At 45.3% G+C, this 21,766-nt stretch overlaps 1 protein-coding gene and 1 long non-coding RNA gene across 3 annotated transcripts in view; one reads left to right on the plus strand and one right to left on the minus strand.

Moving 5' to 3' along the window:
- Positions 1-19,199, plus strand: part of LOC306942754 — a 67,527-nt gene extending 48,328 nt beyond the window's left edge. Inside the window, exon 5 of the long non-coding RNA XR_013792333.1 lies at positions 19,068-19,199. This is a non-coding gene — a long non-coding RNA (uncharacterized lncRNA). The remainder of the gene's footprint in view (positions 1-19,067) is intronic.
- thbs1a (thrombospondin 1a) lies at positions 5,115-21,502 on the minus strand. Of its 2 annotated transcripts, none has more exons than XM_079528785.1 (23): positions 21,200-21,502; positions 20,955-21,041; positions 19,986-20,272; positions 19,101-19,376; positions 18,785-18,863; positions 18,436-18,525; positions 17,643-17,752; positions 16,891-17,016; positions 15,824-15,920; positions 15,427-15,600; positions 15,140-15,316; positions 14,493-14,666; positions 13,876-14,156; positions 13,311-13,529; positions 12,740-12,847; positions 11,118-11,277; positions 10,635-10,753; positions 9,653-9,887; positions 9,019-9,246; positions 8,455-8,726; positions 7,843-7,940; positions 7,257-7,396; positions 5,115-7,147 (listed from the first exon to the last, which is right to left on the minus strand). In XM_079528785.1, exons 2-23 carry the CDS (start codon positions 21,022-21,024, stop codon positions 7,140-7,142), a joined length of 3,528 nt encoding a protein of 1,175 aa, XP_079384911.1. In that variant the 5' UTR covers positions 21,025-21,041; positions 21,200-21,502; the 3' UTR covers positions 5,115-7,139. The 2 variants fall into 2 exon arrangements, with proteins under 2 accessions (XP_079384911.1, XP_079384910.1); XM_079528784.1 differs by having other exon boundaries at positions 20,955-21,044.
- Positions 21,503-21,766: the final 264 nt, after the last annotated feature.

The following is a 21,766-nucleotide window of genomic DNA, read 5'->3' on the forward strand; positions in this document are numbered from 1 at the left end:
TACCGACTCCGTTATTTGCGCCTGGAGGTGCGGCCATGGGCGTTTTGTTGCGCTATCCCTAAAAAATGACTATCTTGTCCACCGTTGGGCGCACAACATTCAGAGGTCTCTCTCACTCCTCATTCATGAAAAAATGTCTGTGATTCTAATTTCTTTCTTAGAAATTGGGCCTTTAATTCTTTCCATGCTGCTGTGCAGTGTGCACAACATAGAGCACATTACATGGAGACAAGGTTGAACTGCTCCTCTGAGCTCTTTGTACGACGGGTCGCACAAAAATAGCCACAACGAAAGAAATAACCATCTGCATGCTTGTCGATATTTTGGAAAACATTTCAGCAGTTTTGAAAAAAAGGAATTAGGTTGTGTGATGTCATTTTCACCTACACTAAAATTACGTCCAAAATAGAGCTTCTAGACCCTTGAAAATGTGGCTCAGTTTGGAAATTTTTGATGCAATTGGGTAATGAATTGATATTATTGGAACAAATTGGTTCTTTCGTTCCAGCTGCCAAAACAAAGTACTGTCTCCTTACACTGTTAAACTGCAACTATCTTTGAAACCTCACCCCCTTCTTATCAGTAAGATAATTTCCCCATTCAAATAAATGTGAGCATTGAAATTGGTGCTACAGCATAACCAAATATTACTCTCCGTGTCGGATATCACTCAAAGTAAATATTGACGCCTGAAGTTGTTTTCAAGCCTCTCCTCTCTCTGCCATGGTTTACACAACAACGTATTGAGTTTCAGAAGGCCGGCTCTCTTCCCTCGACTGTGCGTCTACTTATCAGTAGAACAACAGCAGTCTAGTCTTCTTCAACTGTGTGTGTGTGTGTGTGTGTGTGTGTGTGTGTGTGTGTGTGTGTGTGTGTGTGTGTGTGTGTGTGTGTGTGTGTGTGTGTGTGTGTGTGTGTGTGTGTGTGTGTGTGTGTGTGTGTGTGTGTGTGTGTGTGTGTGTGTGTGAATATTTGACCAGGAGGATACTCGAGAGGTTGAGTACTTTGTCCCTCACTGGCGATAAAACTCTTAGACCCCAATACACGCTGCATTCCGTTCATTCCAGCCTCCACAGGTGATCTCCCTCAAGAATAGCATCAGATTAGTGTAGGTTTCTGAAACTAGACCCTGTGGGACCCCCCACCCCCAATCCCAGCCTCCACCCCGGGTTCATTATTTCGAGCACCAGGATTGTAATGCAACAACAGGCTGCCAGCTCAGAGAATCAATGTTTTGGGTGGAGTTGTGTTGACACGGTCCCTGGCTTGCACGCCGCAAGCAGACCGTCTGCACCTGGATGACCTTTGGTCCAGAGGTCGTGCCTGGCTGCACTCCGCTCGGCTAAACGCTGGACACCTACGGGCCTGTAGCTCTCACTCTTCACGTCGGCGCACTGCATTCTGACCCCAGTGTTCTTAACTCTGAGCTGCAGGAATGATCTCGCATTCCACTGGCACCCAAAACACACTGACTGGTCATCAGGTGAACCTCCAAGGTCACATCTCAGCACCACGCTTATCCTGTTATCAGTAAAACTGTTTTCTGTCGACTAAAAGTATGACGAAAAATGTTTGTCGACTACCTTTTCTTTTCACTGAGAAAAACGAAAATAGGAACTGAGCTACTGTATGATGACTAAGGCTAAATATATTGACCATTTTGTCAATAAATAAAAACTAAACTAATGTTAGGGAGGGACTAGTAGAGAAGAGTTCCAGTAGAACTAAAATAAGTCATTTTATATTTGGTTGTGCTCGGGTGTTGCGCTCTGAAAATAGCAGATCTACAAGCTCACAATACGTTGCGCTGCAACGCGTTGTGGATTTGCTATTGTCAGCATGCAAAAATAAAACACGCCATTACGACATCAAGGCCCGTCAAAATGTTTGTAGACAAAATCAAATCAAAAATGTCTGAGTAAAATTATGACTAAAACTAGTATATATATTTTTGTTTCCTGTATTAACCCTTTTATAAAAGCAGTGGTGGAACTCAAGTACCTTTCACAATATTGTCCATTAAGCCCATATGGTTGAGCGCCTGAGTCCCTCAGGGATTATAACCACACCTGGGGGTCTATTAGAGTAATGTTAACTCCATAGACGCATACAAAACAGAAAAAGTACAAAAATCACGGCACATGAAGAAATACCTCAGAATATCATATCTTATTATAGGCTGCTCACACTCGGTACGTGGACTTTTATGCACTCGCTTGTATAATGCATGTCTTTTTCTTATAATGGTGATTCATATGGACTATAGTTTAATGTAGATTGTCATTTTGTTTTTACCAAATGTAAGTTTTTTTTAAATGTTTAACCCCAGGAAGACTAGCTGCGCATAAGGGCACTGCTTCTCAACCTGTAAATGTACAGTGTCACACAAAAGCAGTATCAGAGTCACAAGTAGCAGATCTACAAGCTCGTTTTGAGCTTCTAGATCTGCTACTTTAGCTGCTTTTGAATTTGAATCCTGAAAAGAAACATTGTTGGACACATACGATGATATGCTGTATTTCCTATTTGTGGTAAGGCAAAAACAGTGGGCTTGATATTTTGTTCTACTGACCTCCATTCCATATGGATGAGGTCAGCCTGACGTAAAGAGGCCTGAAGCCAACCGGAGATGCAGATGCTGTGCACGTCTGGCTTTTCTGGCAGGACTGACAGCAGTGCTGGAAGACGTACTCTGAATGGTTTTCTTTACTCAAGTAAAAGTAGAAGTACCACAATATAGAAAATCGTTGCTGACGGGAAGAAACCTCTTCTCTCCATATTCAAACTTTTTGTGTTTTATTTCTTTCATAAATGAACGCCCTACTTGATCATACTACACGTCACACGCATCAAAAGTAGCAGCTCTACAAGCTCAAGCTTCGAGCTGCTTGGCTCCATTCATCCTGAAAAGTAACAGTTTTGGACATATGGGGTTTCCACCAGTGAAAGTACTGAGACTTTGTGAACTTTTTCAAAAATAGCTGATCTATAAGCTCACAATGTTGTTGACTATCCGCATGTTTGATCTTAAGTAGTGGACTAGTGGTTAATGCATGTTTTGTATTAATAATCTAAATCTGTAAAGTTATTCGTAACTGTCAAATAATTGCCTTGGAGTTTGAAAAACTAAGTGCAATGTTTGCCTCTCCAGTAAAGTCCAGTAAAGTACATTTTTACTTAAAAACAGTCCTCTTTCCACCACAGACTATATGAGCATACACTGACTGCACTGCTACTTGGCTCCACTCACAATATAAATCAGCACATTTAAATTGTGTTGTGCAGATGAGTGATAAACCAGTGCAACTTCTTTGTTTAGCACCCTGCTATAGAAGCCAAAAAGCAAAATCTTGCGTTCGTGCAATGCCTCGTCCACTTGTGGTACTGTACTTAAGTATAATTTATGTGAAATTTGTACAATCTGTTTTTTTTTTAACCAGCTGCTTAAGTTGTTCACAACGTCTTGTCGGATAGAAAACAGTATCTCCAAAACTGTTACTTTTCAGGATTCAAAGCGTCTCATTTGGAGCTTGCAGATCTGCTACTTATGATACTTTTGTGAGACGCTTTAAAGGAGCATTCAGTGATTTGGGTGATTTGGAAAAAACCCTGGTCCACCCCGGTAACAAGATGTGCACATGCACACGCTCTACAGTGGGGAAGTACAACAGACCAACAGCACGTGCACCAAGGCCCGCCCCACTCGATCATGATTGGAGGAAGGCCCCTCTCATCCTGATTGGATGAAGGCTTTGCCACCCAAAGCCCAAACCGAAACTAGGGTTTTTTTTACCCCAGGGGCTCACTGGGGACAGGGAGGAACTCCTTATATGGTCAGCACACTTTATAGTAGGGAGGATTATCCAAAAAATAAGAAAAAATATGTGATATTTGAATTAAGTGAAATCACTGAATATACCTTTAATATGATCAAGTAGGGCGTTAATTTACAAACGAATACATAAACGAATGTTAGAATATATGGATATGAGAGGTTTAATTCTGCCCGACAGCAACGGTAACGTAGTGTTGTATTGGTTTGAGTCCCAGGGAGACAATATTTATTGTTAAGTCTTGAGCGGGAACGTTTGGGAAGCCCTGCTGGTTTTTACATGTGCTGGCCTGGTGGCCAGTGGGACTGCGTGGGCATGCTTCTTAACGCATTTTGACTTGAGATCAGATTCTAAAAATGTCTTCTAAATCCTGACAGTTTTCTGAAAAAGCTATGTTTCTATGTCATGTCAGTTGTTCTGACACGCTATGAGCTTGTAGATCTGCTATTTTTCAATAGCTAAAGCATAACATAATGCTAACACCAAAAGAGGTTACCGCCCAAAATGGGTTTTACTTTTAAAGCAGCCATCAGATGGCCAAATTAAGTGTCCCACTGGTCCATGCAAACAGATGTTGTTAGTCATCATGCATGACAGAATGGTTTGTGTTGTGTGACTGTGTGACCACAGCTCTGCTCAGTCTATAGAGGTGGTGCAGACAGAATGGTTTGTGTTGTGTGTGTGTGACTGTGTGACCACAGCTCTGCTCAGTCTATAGAGGTGGTGCAGACAGTGAAGTGATACAGTGAAGTGTTTTCTAGAGGCAGTCCTACTGTATTCTTCAACTAGGATACCATTTGTAACCCCGTTTTTGTTTTAACATGTACATTTATTGTCCATATTTGTTAGAATTTCACCATGAAATAATATATTAGTAAACCTATTTTCGCCAGAAGAGTATGCCTACAAATCTTATTTTGTATATAAAGTAAATGTGTTTCTGAATGTGTTGATTAATGCAAAAGGTTATCGATGGGATAATGGCTAATAACATATTTGATAGTTGCAGTGCAGGGCAGGTCGACTTCACATTGAGTTTTCCTACTGTTGGTTTCCTTTCAAGGTATCCTCCCTTTCTCCAAGGCTTCGCTAGACTCAACAAAACTGCTCCTTCTGCTTTTCCAGGGAGTAGGTTTCAGTTAAAGCACGACATCATGGCCAAGAATCACTGAAAGATAAGCTTAGGTCCAAAACTATTTGGGCAGCCGCTTAAATTAATTAGGATCCATTTGGCTCAAAGGAAAAAGCCACAAACAATGACAGATCATGTCAAGACATTGATTAATTTCCTGAAGTGTTTATTGTTCAGTTGGCATTACAAAATAACTGGTTTGAGTATAAACATCACCTGGGTGGGTAAAAACTATGGTACAAATGTTTATAGAAATGCTTCACTAATGATAAAAAAAGACAGAAATACAAAAAGAAACAAAAGGAACAAACAAAGACATCCTCATGTCAGTGTGCAAACGAGTTTATACAGACAAAAACCTTTCCACATAAATTATTTAAATAGCATGTATCTACACAAATGAAATAACCTCTTTACATAAGACAAACATAATAATTTATCAACAAAGTGGACAGGACGTACAAATAGCACAACATAAAAACATTTCTCATCCATTACGCTCCTCTTGGGACTTTTACTTCTACAAAAATATCTTATATACAGTATATAATTGATTGTACTAACGTTTTGCTCAAGAAGTATTTGCTTGGAAGCCAACCAAATGCATAGTTACTCATACGCTGGGCATCCTTGTTGTGTTGGCCCTCAATACAAATATGAATAATAGTCATGAGGTATTATTTGTACATCAAGGGTTTCCTTGGACCTTCCCTTGTCAAAAATGTACACACATGCCCAGCCAAACAATCATGCATACTGTGCTGAAGAAGATTAAGGAGACGCACTTTGTCCTTTTCTGAAAGACTTTGGTCGGCTACGACGCGACACCTCGCTGTGAAAGCTTTTACTGTATTCAAGAATCCAGTTATTTGGACATGTTGCTAAGGGTGCGGTCACACCCAACTGTGAATCTGCCTATGGGGGCGGATTCTGCCAATGCTTTTCAATGGGAACGGAGTGTTTTTTTGTTTTTGTTTTTTTGCAGAAATCCACAAAATAATGCCGACAAACCGTACTCGGCAGAATCCGCCCTCATAGGCAGAAGCAAACCTCGGTGTGACTGCACCCTAAAGGTTGCCTGTTCTTTTGGCAGATAAGAAAACAAAATAATATGTTTCACTGCCGATAACCTCTGGTGACTAAATAAATAAGAACGTATGCACTCCCCATTAATACCAATTGGCCCCTCAGGGCAGGATAAAGACTGGCCCTTTCTGTTTATGTCCCTCAATGCTTTCAGTAAAGATCATATATTATATAACACATTGGATACTAAGAACTCCTCCCAAACAGTTTGTTGCCGCCTCTGGAGTCCTGTGCTGTCCTGGATCGTGTGCTCTTATTGCACAAATGTATCATTAGTGAGAAATCTTGTTCGTGTTCTTCCCTGTTCACGGAACTGCCCTGTGGCTTGGCTGATCTGAAGACCTTGTACGGGTCTGCAGGGATCGGTCGGCCGGGAGACTCGGTGGGGGGAGTGGGGTGGTCAAAAGAAATACAAAACAAAAACAATTGGCTTGGCTGTCAGCCGTACAATGCTCATTCACTCATTCACACAATCTCTCACATACACACACACGCACGCACACAGGCAACACTCGCTCTCTTTGATAGTAACAGTCAGTCCGTACTGTCCATGGTCCCTCAATAGTTCCTTCAAGGGCCATTATGATCGGCCCGGTCTAAGCAACGCCGCCTACTACTTTCTTCATATCGAAATAAGTCTTCTCGAGTCCACAGCAGATCTGAATTAACGCTAGAAAATGATAAAGTCCCCCCCCCAAAAAAAACAAAAACAAACGAACAATGCTCTTCCATTTGGACCCCCCTGTGGAGAGGAATACCGTCGACCAGCTGTGGTCGAGGGGTGCATAGCAACGTGTGTGTGGCCCTCCTTTTCTTCCCGCGCCGGTCGGCGGCGCAAGAGTGACTGGAGGGGTCGGCGTCGCTATGCTCAGTCTGTGTGTGGTGCAGTGGTGCAGAGTCATCATAGAACAGTCTCAAAGTCCTGAGGTCCCTTTACCTCACATCAGCTCACTCGCTCTCCGTTCCACCAATGTGCACGTCTCAAAGGGAAGAGCTACAAAGATCATTGTCCCGGGTCTTAATTTGCATAGTCGCGTTGTTGACACAGATGGATACATTCTTCCGGCAGGACGTCTGCGGCAGTCCATTTATGCGTCTGAAACGGATAAAAAAAAGAAGAAGAACGGTGTTACAATCGAAGTGCAAGATCGTTACGACCTGATTCAAAAAGTAGGTTGGGCGCCGACTGAGAGTGCAGGACTCACCTCTGCATTGATATTTGAGGTCTGAGAAGTACACCATCTCCTGAGAGAACACGTAGAGGCCTAGCCGTCCACCCGCATACGTCTTGTCGTAGATGTTTCCAGAATCTGCCATGATTCTCTTGCCTTCATACATCACCACTCTGAAGAGGAATGAGCAACCACATTAATTCATCTGCACATCAAACGCTAGAAAAGTCAGACCTATAACCCGTGGTGGAAAGTAACTTTTTACTCCACGACAATTATTTGAAAACTTTTTAGATTTGGATTCTTAATGCAAACCATACATTAACCTCTTAAGCCAAATTTTATGCTGAAATAGCAGATCTACAAGCTCACAACGCGCCAAGATGCCACCCCGCTGTGAGCTTGTAATTCTGCTATTTTCAAAAGATTTCGAGTCCCGGTACTTTTTACTTTTAGTACTGAAAGTATAACTTGACGCCAATACTTTGTACTTTCACTCAAACATTTTGAATACAGGACCTTTTTCCTCTTATTTACTTGAGTATTTCTATATTGTGGTATTGCTACTTTTACTGAAAAAACTGTAAAAAGAAAGAAAGATGGCGAACGTGGTAGTTACCTAATGAGTCCGGTCTTGGGTCTGTGGATCAGGTTCCATCTGTAAGCGGTGTAGTCCTTCCATCCGATGTTCTTAGGGTCGTGCCACAGGGTGCGCACCTGGATGAAAGGAATAGCAAACGGTTTAAAATGTGAGAATAAAAACAACCCGATCCAACCTTCCACCAAAGAAAACATATATATAAAAATGTGCTCTATATATATTCAGTGGTTCTCAAAGTGGGGTCCCTGGCAAAAGTAGGTAATATGACATCACAATCATTTGAACCACTTTATCCATACTATCCAAAAGATCCAGTAAAGTCAAAGTACCTCAAAATACTAAGTAGAGTACTTAAGTAAATGTTACTTAGTTACTTTCCACCACTAGAGAGAGACTGCTAGGGAGTTTCTGTCAAAGCACAAGATCATGCCCAAGAATAAATCTACAAGCTCACAGCGAGTCACTTTGTGCCACGCTGCAAGCTTGTACATCTGCTATTTCAGAAAAAAAAAAAAAAAAACTTTATAGATGGGAGTTTTGCGGCCACATACTGTACATATCAATTTGGGGGGGGGTCCTTGACCTAGACTTGAGAGCCACTGCTGTACATATCGGTCGCCATCAACCCACCTGTCCCGGAGTGTCTCCCGTGTGCCAGAGGGCGTTCCTCAGATGCTCGCCGGGCCCCGTGGTGGAGTTGACCACCTTGATGGACAGGCCGGCGTAGCCCTGGGCCCGCGTGGGCGTGTGGGACCAGTAGGTCTGCGTGATCTGCTTCCACATCACCGTGTAGAAGCGAGCGCTCGACTGGTAGCCGAACACGAAGCCGGCGTAGTCGTCGTCGCGGTCCGTGTTGATGAAGAACGTTCCGCTGAAGTCCACAGAGTTGAACTCGTCGTAGCCTGCTCGATCGAAGCACAAGAGGAGGGGATGGTTTTTAGAGCACGATAGACCAAGATATAAAAACTAAATTCAATGTTCTTTTCAGTCATTTCATGAAGAAATCAAAGATATTCCATGAATTAGAAAACAAATGTTTAAGAAGTAGTGAAAATAGCCGATCTACAAGCTCGCAATGTGGTGCGAAGCGACGCGTTGTGTGCTTGAAGATCTGCTATTTTCACTAGTTTGGGTCCCGGGCAAACGCCTAATCTGCTTGAGTTATTGTACAAGGATCATGACGTGTTTACGTACCAACAGCGATGCCGGGGTCACAGTTGACGGTCTGTACCAGCTCCTTGCCCTGGTGCCGGACCACCCAGTTGGGGTCGATCTGGGACGTGCCCTTGGGGTCCAGAGGAACCATCTGGAACCTGCGGAAGTCCGTCTCGCTGATCTCAAAGTTCTCCGGGCACACGTCGTCGATGTCCAGCACTTTGTCTCCGTCGAAGTCGTCCTTGCACACGTCACCGCGACCGTCACCTGAGAGGAAAAGATCAGTGGGGATTAATACAATGGAGCGACTACAGTCACGTAAACGGCCACTTTAAGATAGCTTTGCGTCGTGTGGATTGGTCAGTTGAGGCTCGGGTTGGCATCCGGAACCGAAGGAACTGGGTCTAACATTGAGCAACCGGAATCGGTTCTGTCACATTTGGAACCGTTTCCGGAGCCAGTTTTATCCCACTGGTATGTGGACTTCACGTCTACTCTACAATTACAATGCTTGTGGTTCTTAAATTTTTACATTTTTGGGACGGGTCCATTTGGTTCCATTTGTACCCTCTGAGTGTCAGACTTAGAGACTACTATTTGGAATCCACTATAGGAATCGGACCGTTAAGAGGGAATCGCTAAGGAACCGTAATCGTTGGGTAAAGTGACTCACCGTCAGAGTCCACCTGTTCTGGGTTGTAGGACAGGCGACAGTTGTCCTTTTCATCGGGGACGCCGTCGTTGTCGTCATCGTGGTCGCACGCGTCGCCCTTGCCATCCTTGTCGTGGTCGGCCTGGTTGGCGTTGGGGATGTAGGGACAGTTGTCCAAGTTGTTCTGGTGACCGTCCTCGTCGATGTCCTGGTTGCTGTCGCACTTGTCTCCCACGCGGTCCGAGTCGGAGTCGATCTGTGTGGGAGAAGAAGAACGTCAGTTTATATTGTGAGGGAGTTCTGAAAGACTTTTCACACTATAGGACTGCTTGTCCTCCCCCCCACTTCAATACGCCGCGGTGTCATTTCAGCCCCGGCCTCGATATGAGCGTCTGTTCTCGTCATGTTTAAATGCACTCCCTTGTCTTCAGGCATGCTAGTAATGTCCTGCCCCCGCAAAGAATCCAGTGTCCTCGTGGCTTTGGCAACGCTATACACGTGCATTCATGTCTGTTCAAATAGGTGGGTTAATTGACAAGCAGAGGGGAGGAGAGGAGAGGAGGGGGCACTGCGCGGCGTTCTTCCCGAAAGCGCTCACATTCTTTCCTTTCATCATAAGAGCACAGGTGCATAGCATATACAGTAGACCTTGATCCTTGAGGATTCATGCATAGTTGCATGAAGGCTTTCGCTATCACCCCCATGGAGGGGCTTGCATTAGAAAGGTTCACATTCTAAAGGCGGCATGTGACGTTACCTGGGGTTGTCAATTATTACATAATCGTCTCATCACAATTATTTGAAATAATCGCAATTATTTGATCATGATCGTGTCCATGTCGAAAGATTATTCGTACATAAAAAAAGCAGAAATGGCAATTCTACAAGTTCAGTGTTCAATGCCAAAAACACAATTCAAATGTTAAATTGCAATTATTTTGTGTGACAATTATTAATCGTCAACTTCAATGTCTAAGCGTGACGTCCCATAACGTAACGTTACCTGGTCGGGGTTGTGCTCCAGAGGACAGTTGTCACAGTGGTCTCCGACCCCGTCCCCGTCCGAATCCCTCTGGTCCACGTTGTACACGTACGGGCAGTTGTCGCTCTCGTTCAGAATGCCTGTTCGGGCGAAACGTAGAATTGTACTCAATTGTTTTACTTAAGTAAAAGTTTCAATACTGCAATATAGAAATACTCTGTTATAAGTAAAGGTCTGGATTTCAACATTTACTTGAATAAAAGTACAAAGGAATTTGCTTCAAAATGTTCTTAAAAGTACCAAAATTGTGCAGAATGTCCCATTTAAAGTCTTCTTTTGAAAATAGCAGATCTACAAGCTCACAATACAAGCTTGTGAGCTTGTATTGGAGTAAAAGTACGACATTTGCCTCTGAGATGCAATGGAGTGGAAGTAAAGCTTAAGTACAGTGCTTTCCTCCACCGTCAACATGTCTGCCGTGTGCTTCGAAGGAGAACGACTTACCGTCACCGTCGATGTCAATGGCACACGCGTCGCCCTCGCCATTGTTGTCCGTGTCCGCCTGGTCGGTGTTGGCCACGAACGCGCAGTTATCGCAGCGGTCGCCGATGTCGTCTCTGTCTGCGTCGTACTGGGCGGGGTTGTACACCTTGGGGCAGTTGTCCTGAACAATTCAAAGAAACGGCGTCCAGTTACTAAACACGGTTACAATGAGAAATGTTCCTGCAGAAATGATATTCATGGCACTGCGGCTGCTAACCTAACCTAATTTGGCCCATGACCGTTTTGATGATCAATCAATCGAGTGTGTTCCTGCTTGGATCAATGGAACTAACATAATTTAAGTTATTATTATTTTTTACATAAAAGTTATATTGTCATTACAATCTTTGCGTTTTGCCAATTATGTGAGGGCCCACTTGCAATATTCTCACAGCGGGCCCCAGCCCACAGGTTGATATAGGGAAGAGACCCAACAGCGGGCCCCAGCCCACAGGTTGATATAGGGAAGAGACCCAACAGCGGGCCCCAGCCCACAGGTTGATATAGGGAAGAGACCCAACAGCGGGCCCCAGCTCACAGGTTGATATAGGGAAGAGACCCAACAGCGGGCCCCAGCCCACAGGTTGATATAGGGAAGAGACCCAACAGCGGGCCCCAGCCCACAGGTTGATATAGGGAAGAGACCCAACAGCGGGCCCCAGCCCACAGGTTGATATACGTCCCATAACGTCCCATAACGTGGGCCCCAGCCCACAGGTTGATATACGTCCCATAACGTGGGCCCCAGCCCACAGGTTGATATACGTCCCATAACGTCCCATAATGTGGGCCCCAGCCCACAGGTTGATATAGGGAAGAGACCCAACAGCGGGCCCTAGCCCACAGGTTGATATACGTCCCATAACGTCCCATAATGTGGGCCCCAGCCCACAGGTTGATATAGGGAAGAGACCCAACAGCGGGCCCCAGCCCACAGGTTGATATACGTCCCGTAACGTCCCATAACGTCCCATAACGTGGGCCCCAGCCCACAGGTTGATATAGGGAAGAGAATTCATGCCGGGAGTTGGAGATCGTCTCTGTGTGGTGGAAACCTCATATGTCCAAAATGGTTTCAGGAGGATTCAAATTCAAAAGTAGCTAAAGTAGCAGATCTACTAAGTTTCCAGCTTGTGGATCTGCTACTCTTGATGATTTTGTGTGACGCCGTGGTATGTTCAAGTAGAGCGTCGATCGATTTACGAAAAAGCACTATGAGTCAAGAATATGGAGATAAGGGGTTTCTGCCTGACAGCAATGTTATGGCCTCTGAAACGTGATCTTCCGCTGTTGTGAGACCCTAACATTTCCTCACCACAGCGGTTTTCTTCCCTGACTCTCTCCGTCCACACACTATGAATTACGGGCAACGAGCCATGTTGTCTTGAGCGCCTGGTGGCTTCACGCCGCAAACGATATTATACTATTTATGTGCTACTGGCTTTCTGGTGGAAAACGGAAAGAGACACTGGGGAGTCGCTGTCGCTATACGGAGGGAAGAGGTCTGACTCCTGATTGCTGGGTCTGGCCGCTAAAGGAAACCAAAAGATCTGGGGAAGTGGAACGGTTTTGTGATGACTCACCCTGTCATCAGGGATCCCATCGTTGTCATCATCCTGGTCACACTCGTCGCCGAAGCCATCTTTGTCGTGGTCTTCTTGGCCGGAGTTGGGCAGTGAAGGACAGTTATCCTAGTATAAAGAAACCAAAGTTTGGTTAGCCTAGGGGGGCAATAAACCGAACAATGGAGAGGAGATGAGTGATAATGGCCTTTTAGAACATCTGGCCATGTGGTGGGAGAAGTACTCACATCTGTTACTTAAGTAAAAGTATCATTACTATGTTACAAGTAAAAGTCTGGTAATCGTAATCTTGTAGATTGTCCATTTTCAAATTGAAGCATGAATGCATGTTTTTGCAATAATCTAACTATACAAAGTAACTAGTAACTAAAGTTTACAGATAATTGAAGTGGAGTAAAAGTACAATATTTGCCTCTGAGATGTAGTGTTCAAAGTATTGAAAATTGGAAATACTCCGTAAGTAAAGTAAAAAAAAAAAAGAGAGAAAAAAACACATCAGAATTGTACTTATAAGTACAGTGTACTTGAGTAAATGTACTGAGTTCCTTCACACCACTGGGGTCTGGCTAACCTTCTTGCAGTGGTAGGTGGCGTTCTCCCCACAGAGCAGGTCCTTGTTGGGCCATCCGTCCAGGTCTGAGTCCTCGCCGCAGATGTAGCCGTCTCCGGCATAGCCCGGCTTGCACTCGCAGCGGAACATGGCGTCGGAAAAGATGCCCAGGTAGATGCAGTTGGCGTTCTTGTTGCAGTCGTGGCTGCCGTCCAAACACGGGTTACGAGGCGTGCAGACCTAGAAGACACACACACGATACAGCACGGTTAATTAAGAAGCGCTAGTGACTAGCTACACATTAGCATCAACCGCACGCATATGTATGTAAGTATGCCTTGCCGAGCCATGAGGGCCCATAAGGCAAGTACGCCCCCTGGACATGACGCTAGTATGTCACAGGGACTTAACCCCAATCCAACCCTTGATGCTGAGTGCCAAGCAGGGAGGCATTTGGTATGACCCGGCCCGGGGATCGAACCCCGACCTCCCAGTCTCAGGGCAGACACTCAAACCACAAGGCCACTGCTGGTCAGTGGCCTAATAACGACGATGAGCCAGTTTTAAAAAACAAATGTCCCCGAACCTGTTTCTTGACGGTGGCCTCGGCCACGCCTCTCCCGAAGGGCTGAGGACCGGAGTAGCGGATGGGACAGGGCAGGCAGTTGTAGCCCGGCTCCGTGTTCTCGCAGCGGTGGACGCCGTTGACCGTGAAGCAGGCGTCGGGGACCTCCTTGCACTCGTCGATGTCCCTGCACGTGACGCCGTTCCCGCTGTAGCCGCCCGGGCACCGGCCGCACTTGAAGGTGCCGTCCTGGAAGCTGGTGCACCGCGCTCCGGGGAAGCAGGGGCTGGACAGACAGCCGTCTGTGTAGAGAGAGGAGGAGGTTGTTTTTATAACGGCTTCTACAAAAATGTTTTCAGGATAAAAAATAACTATGTTGCTATGCTAGTGGTGCGTTTTCATGTCAAGGACCCCCACAAGTGTAATGTAGGAGTTACAAATGTTTGCTTTAAAATATATATTTGTATTCAAAGATTTTATTTAATTTTTTCAAAAATAGTAGATCTGCAGAACAAGCTCATATTGCGGTACGAATTATAAAATAATGCTTTTTTTTAGCTCAAATCTAAAATGAGACAGATGCTTTCCCGCTCTTAATGGGTTGACTGAGGCCTGTATAATGTGTCCTTTGTTCTTACCGACGGGACACTCCTGCTTGTTGCACACTTGAGACATGCCGCCGCCGCCGAGGCACTCCTTTCCTCCATACTTGGGCGGGGGGTCGGTGCAGAGGCGCTTGCGGGTCTGGATGCCGCCGCCGCAGGTGACCGTGCAGGTGTTCCACAGTGACCAGGGTCCCCAGCCGCCGTTGACTGTGAAAGAAGACACCACAATGCATTTAGAATAAGCATTTTAAGTTTTAACACGTTGGTTGCTGAAGATGTCCACAGACGTCTTATCAAATTAAACTGCGGTGGTCTCGCTACAACATGCTCTACACCACTGGTTCCCAAACACTGGGCCGGGACACATTGTTGTGGGTCCCCTTATTTTTTTGTTTCCTAAAATAAATAAAAATGTAATCCTAAAAAAGAAAATCCCAAAAAACTAAATGAATTAAATTCAATGATTTTTTTTCAGTAACTTCATAACGTCATCTATCTAAGAATCTAAGAAATTCCATAAATTAGAAGAAAAGAAGTGGTGAAAATAGCCGGTCTACAAGCTTGTGGATCTGCTATTTTCACTAGTTTGGGTCTCAATTACGGGTCTAATTTCTCTTCTGGGTCACGGGCTAAAACGTTTGGTAACCACTTCTCTACACTACTGCAGCCCTGCTACTCACTAGGACACGGCGACTGGTGGCAGATCTCGGTTTGACGGCCCTGTCCCTGGCAGTCCATGCCACCCATCTGCGGCGTGGGGGAGTTGCAGAGGCGGATGCGCGTGATGACGCCCTCGCCGCACGTCACCGAGCACGATGACCAGGGTGACCAGTGGCTCCAACCGCCGTCCTGCTTGACTGAAGAAAAAAAAACACATTCCCGTTTATTCCGGTGATTCATGATTTATGATGACGTGATCATGACACAGAGAACTTATTATTACAATGGGACTTGCAGAGTGACTTACAGCGCTTGTCGCATTCCTTGGGGTAGCAGTCACGCGTCTGCACAGAGGTGCCCTCGCAGTTGCTGTTGATGCGGTCGCAGGAACGACCCCGCTGCTGGATGCCTCGGCCGCACGTCACCGAACAAGGCGTCCATTCAGACCACGGGGACCAGCCGTCTTCTGCGTAGTCACTCGCTGTGTGTGCGCGGAGACATGACATGTGTTATTATGTGGCCTAACCACATAAAACCCGACATCCGTATTGTGCAGAGAATGGCAAGCTCACAGCGTGTCGTGCCATGCGAGTGATGTGACTAATCGATTAAATCGATGCCTGTGTGTAAATATTATATTACACGGCAGAAAACCACCAGTGAAATACTAACGTAATATGCCAAAAGCGATGTCGACAACTTACGGGTTCCGCAGCGCGGGCAGCACTCGCCGTCTGGCACTGTGGCGTTGGCGCAGGGGATCAGCGGGCAGGAGATTTTGCGACAAATGGTAGCAGAGTTCTGTGTGCAGAGGAAACGGTTGAATTAGTACAATAAGGCCCAATGAATCGGACCCGGGCCGACCGAGACTGCCTGATTACACAACTGGAAAAAATGTAGCAGTGAAGTGTTGCTGAGGCCGTGCCAAGCCTAATTGCTCTGTTTCCTAACAATGAGGCGATCTGTATCAGTTGTAAGGGGGATCGTGCTGTGCGCTGATGGAAAAATCTAACTCTCCTTTCAAAACACGAACGCCCTTAGTAGGTGTTTTTGATGGGTCAGATGGAAAAAAAGAAAAGCCCCCACGCTGCTTCGCTGACGGACTGGAAGGTCATTCCACAGACAGATGTCATGTGAGGGGAGCGTAAATACCAGAGCCTATTATCACTTCATTAGGAAATGGAAACAGACAATTGACAGCAATGCTTAAAGTTTACGCATTCTGACATGGAAAACAGGCAAATCCACAAGTGCCGTGACCCTGTGGATCGGGGCTATTTTCAGCGTGCAGCGCCGCTGTACGGGCGATGTATAAATCATGGCTGAGCGGTACGCGGCAAAATCCAGGTTTTTGTGCCCTGAACGGGCGTGAATGTTAATTCCCTCACTGTTTCTCAACGTCAGGTCCGGGGACCACCGGGGGTCCAGGTGGACCCTTATTATACGGCTCTGTGACAAGCAGTATATGGAACCAAAATGGAACCAAATGGACCCATTTGGTTGCATTTGTACACTCTCGGGAGATAAATGAACACTGAGGATTTTGCAGTGTAAGATCGGGGTCCCCGGGAGCACAAATGGTATGAAATGGGGATCTGTGCTAATCGTCTCTGTCGGGTGGAAAACCTCATATGTCCAAAACTGTTACTTTTCAGGATTAATTAATTTATGAAAAAAAGAGGTCTTCTGCCCCGACAGCGACTGTATCAAACGGGGAGAGGCTCCTTGACGTTCCAAAGGTGTGAGAAGATTGGCCGACATTTCACATTACCTGACAGGTACACTCGGTGCATCCGTCCACCGTCCACTCGTCCTTGTCGTTGTGCACCATGCCGTTGTGGATGCACACGCCGGCGTGGATCTTCATCTGGTTCTTGATCAGCTCGCTGTCCTCAGACTGGGAGAGAGTGAGAGAGAGAGAGAGAGAGAGAGAGAGAGACAAAGACGAGAGAGAGAGTGTTTTAGCGTCATTTTATGAGTCTTTCATGAGAGCATTTATGTGAATTTTTATGTTGCCTGGGAGCTCCGCAATAACCAAAGACAAGTTTCTACCGCTGCGTGATGATGCACAATAAAAGTTTAAGATTTAAATCTTGAATCTAGAGAGAGAGAGAGAAAGAGAGAGAGAGAGACGGGGTGGACGGGGGGCGCTCAGACACGAGGATGGAAAACATTCTCGTTGCCAAGGTTCCAATGCGTATGAATCACAGGCCGACACCGTAATTAAGACATTGCTCCGACTCCACCGAAGCAGTTACAGAAAAGCGCGGCGACAGCCAAACATATTTTGTGTATTCACATGGGTCTCATTAAGGAGGACTTGGCCATTCGACTGTCATTACGGCAGCAAGTGACCGGTTGTTTAAGCACGGGGAGGAGAGGGGAGCGGAGACGTGGTGAAACTGGAGGCATGGTGGGAGGGGCGGGGGGACGATGGAAGAGAAGAGAGAGTGAGAGAGTGAAAAGATGACAGAATACAGACCCCAGATGGCCCCCTTGCTTCTCCTCTGTGCTCTTACTTACCACTTTACGCAGCTCGCCGGACAGCTGCTTCACGACCACGCCGAGTCCTTTGAGCTCTTTGAACATGCCAGTGATATCCTCACAGGAGAAGCCACAGACCGACTGCAGATCTGAACACGAGAGAGAGAGAAAAGGCCCGGAAAGGTCAATTACCTCACCGCCTATCAAAGAGGTGGACCACAGAAGTACTCAGAAGTACTCAGATTTAAGTTTTTGGTATAAGTAGAAATACACGATGTAGAAGCACTCTGATACAATCAAAAGGTGTGTATTCAATGTTTGACTTGAGTAAAAAAGAAAATACAAAGATATGGGCATCAAAATATTACAGTACCAAAGTAAATACTTAAAATGTTTGAAATTTGGTCAAACTTTTTCAAAAACATTGGCAAACTCGCGTCGTGTTGTGAGCTTGTAGATCACTATTTTCAAATAGCTGCGGTATAGAATAGTGCCCAAGTGGTTAATGTAGGCTATGTTTGGTAATGATCTAAATCTACAAAGTAACTGGTAGTTAAAGATTATAATTAACTGCAGAGGAGTAAAAAGTACAATATCTGCTGTGAGATGTCAAACAATCGAAATACTCAAATTGCACTTAAAGTATGTTACTTGAGTAAATGTAGGCTGCTGCTACTTAGATACTTTTCCACCACAGCGAATGGACAGACTCAAAAACAGGAGGAGTGTCAGTGAATCATGTGCCCCCTGAGGTGAGGTGGGGAGGGGAGGGGAGAGGAGGTGGGGAGAGGAGAGGAGAGGAGAGGAGGTGGGGAGAGGAGAGGTGGGTCACCTTTGGCTTTGTGGCCGGTGTAATCAGTCCTAATTGCGGGTCTGGAGCCGTTGACAGGGTTGTCCAGGGTCATCACATCAGTCAGGGTGGCTGCAGGGCACAAGACACACACACTAATTCATTAGCGTCACTGTCAATCCATTGTCACAATTATGTTGTGGTCGTCAAACTTTTTTTCTTCTAATTGCAAGGACCCCCCATAACTACGAGTGTAGGCTACACATGGAACCAAATGGACCCGCTCTCAGACCATTTGGAACCCCCCTCAAGGAACCCTGTATGTCTCAGGACCCCACTTTGAGAACCACTGATGTACTTGTGTATGGCATCAACTTGCCATAAGACTCACCTCCACTTTGACATCCCTTATTTCTCAGAATGGTGTCCAGAGTCGTCCCAAAGACAAAGCGAACGTTCTGAAGCACTCCCTACAAATGGAACAATATTATGCTATAGATCAATCAAGCATTCAACTTTGATTAAGCACTCAAATCAAATCAAAACAAGATTTAAGTTAGCATACAAAACTACTCTTAAAAGTTGAAATAACAATGATAATAGCCAATCAACCATCATCACCACCATAAAATAACAATTAATTAAAGCAACTAAATAGGCCTAATACTTCACAGCTCCACATCAACCGCAATCAGCAAGAAACTCACCATGAATCGGTCCTTCAGAGCGCCCTTGCCGATCCTGAGGCGCGCGGTGCTCGTTATCTCCTGGGACAGCACCTTGTAGATGGGCAGTTCCAGCTCGACCACGTTCACCTCCTCGCAGCCCACGAACAGCTGCGCACGGTCGTCCTGCACGAACAGCGTGATGTTCTTCCAGTGTCCCGTGGCCAGGTCGGCGTCCTCGATGGACACCACGTGCTGCTGGAGCGGACCGGCCGAGTAGACCAGGTCCAGCGTGTTCGCCTTGCCGTTGGACACCAGCTGTTTGATCCATTGAACTTTGTTAAAAACCCATTGAGACCAGATTCTATACAACATGTCTTCTAAATGACAGTTTTCTGAAAAACCTCAGTGGTGCTCAAACTTTTTCATGGCAAGGACCCCAAAAATGTATTGTAATTGGCCGCCCCGAACAAAAAAATGTTTGCTGTGAAAGAATATATATTAAAAGTTTTGCACCACATTTTCAGCTTGTAGATCTGCTATTTTTCAATATATAAAATAATGGCTAAAGTGGTGACACATGCACAGGTCTTAACTCTTAATGCGTTAACAGTGGACACGCACAGGGACATGTACATGCACATGTGACATGTGCTTGCTTGGGAGTCAAGCACAGTATGAAACTGAAGTCTGCCAAAAGGATGAACCCAATTAAGAAAGCTTCCATTGGGGTCCTCTTGTACTCAATTCATTGAAAACATTAATGATAGACAAATATACCCAATAGGCTACCCAATGCAACTTGAAATTGGTCCATCATTTATCTGGGGACCTCCTGGAACCCCCCTCAATGACCCCTAGGGGTCTCCGGACCCCCCCACTTTCAGAACCAATAACGGTGTGTGTGTACTGTGTAGCAGCTTGTACCTCGAACACGGGCCCGGATCCGTCGGTCCGCTCCACGGTGAGCAGCGCGCCTCGCGTCCTCTTGAACTGCTTGAAGTTGACCAGCAGCAGGAAGCCCCGCTCCGCCTGCACGGAGTCCACCAGGTCCCGGAAGGAGGCGTCGGGCACCGGGGGGATCAGGTCGGCGTTCAGCACCTTGTAGGCCGGGCTATAGGGGTCGGCGCCCTTCACCAGCGACACGCCGTGGTCGCGCTTCTTCACGCCGGCCTGCTCGAAGAGGTCGAACACGCTGTTGTCGTCGCCGCCCTCTGCGTTAAACACAACAACAGGTTTGGTTTGTTTATTCGGCTTTTATTTTATTCAGCATGAGTAAAAAATAATGCAGGCAGGTGCCATTAAAAGCCACTGCATTTGCTCATTACGAACGATATAGCGGCTATATCGATACACGTTACGTGTTTTATATAGGCTATATTATAGCCTATATAAAACACGTGTAACTTCAATCAAACCTAAAATGCAATTGAATTGCCTATCTAAAATACACTATCATTAAACCACCGATAAACATGAATGATATGAACACCACGCAAGTATATAGTTCTCAAACTTTACATTTCAAGGACCCCCCTTTTACTCTGACAGTGTGGCTACAGATGGATTTAATGGAACCAGATGGACCCTGTGTTCGGGTCCATTTGGTTCCATGTGTAGCCTATGCTGTCAATTTAGAAGCGCCTAAAAGGAACCCAGACAGAGAGTCCCTGAGGACCCCACTTTGAGAACCACATGGCTATGTAAAATAGGCTAAACCTGTTCATTTAACATTTGGTTACATTTTGTACACACACTGAGTTATTACACTTAGGATGTTAGCCTAATATGATATAGAAACACGTGCATGGCCGGGGAATTAAGGAAGAAAAAAAGAACGCTTTGAGAGCATCATTTGTTGTTCCATACATCATATTAAATATTTATCTTGCTCACCTGCCAGTCTTGCGCCTTCACAATGCCAAAGCACCAACGGCACCAGAAAGATGCCGCACAGCATCATCATCTTGAAAGCCCGAATGTCTGCTATTTCAAACCAAAAACAATGAGACGTTTTTCATTTAAAATGCGGGGATACATAGGCATTATCATCAACAGCATCTAAAGTGAAAATGTCATTGTAGAGCTAAAGTGTGTCCATCAAAAAACAAAGAGCCGAATAAAGTAATTAACCTACAAACCTTATGAATAATAAACACCTCTTGCCAAAAGAAAAAAAGATGTATAAGTGCTTGATCGTCTTGAAGAAAGTCCTCGCTTTATCCTTGATATTTTTGTCCAATTGTCTTCTTTCCAATTCAGAAATCCCTTGCGGTTAAATAAGTTACTATAGTCACGTTTCTATGTTATTCGCGGAGAACTCTTGTTCTTTATTCCGATGCTTGGGTTATTCTGCAAGCCTTCAGACATAGTGGGCTATTTAAATAGTTTTCATTGCATTCCTGGGAGCTCGTCTCAGCCAATCACAGCTTCTTGGAGGAGAAAAGGGGACGAACTTACCCTCTTACCTCACAGCCAGTCACTGTAATATCACAGCAAAAAAATGCATTCCAGAGCTGGCTTTCCATCACCGGAGAAATATTTCATAGACGCACATGAGCCAAAGGGTCGTTTCCTGTAAAGTTTGGTTATTCGTTAAAATATTCTCCATTCTGTAAGAATGATGCTTTTAGATATACAAATAGTTGTATGTTTTATTGTGGACAAAAATAGCCTATGTTAGTCCCATAGGTCCAGAATAAAAACAA

The sequence above is a fragment of the Electrona antarctica genome (assembly GCF_951216825.1).
Source record: "Electrona antarctica genome assembly, chromosome: 18".
NCBI lineage: Eukaryota > Metazoa > Chordata > Actinopteri > Myctophiformes > Myctophidae > Electrona > Electrona antarctica.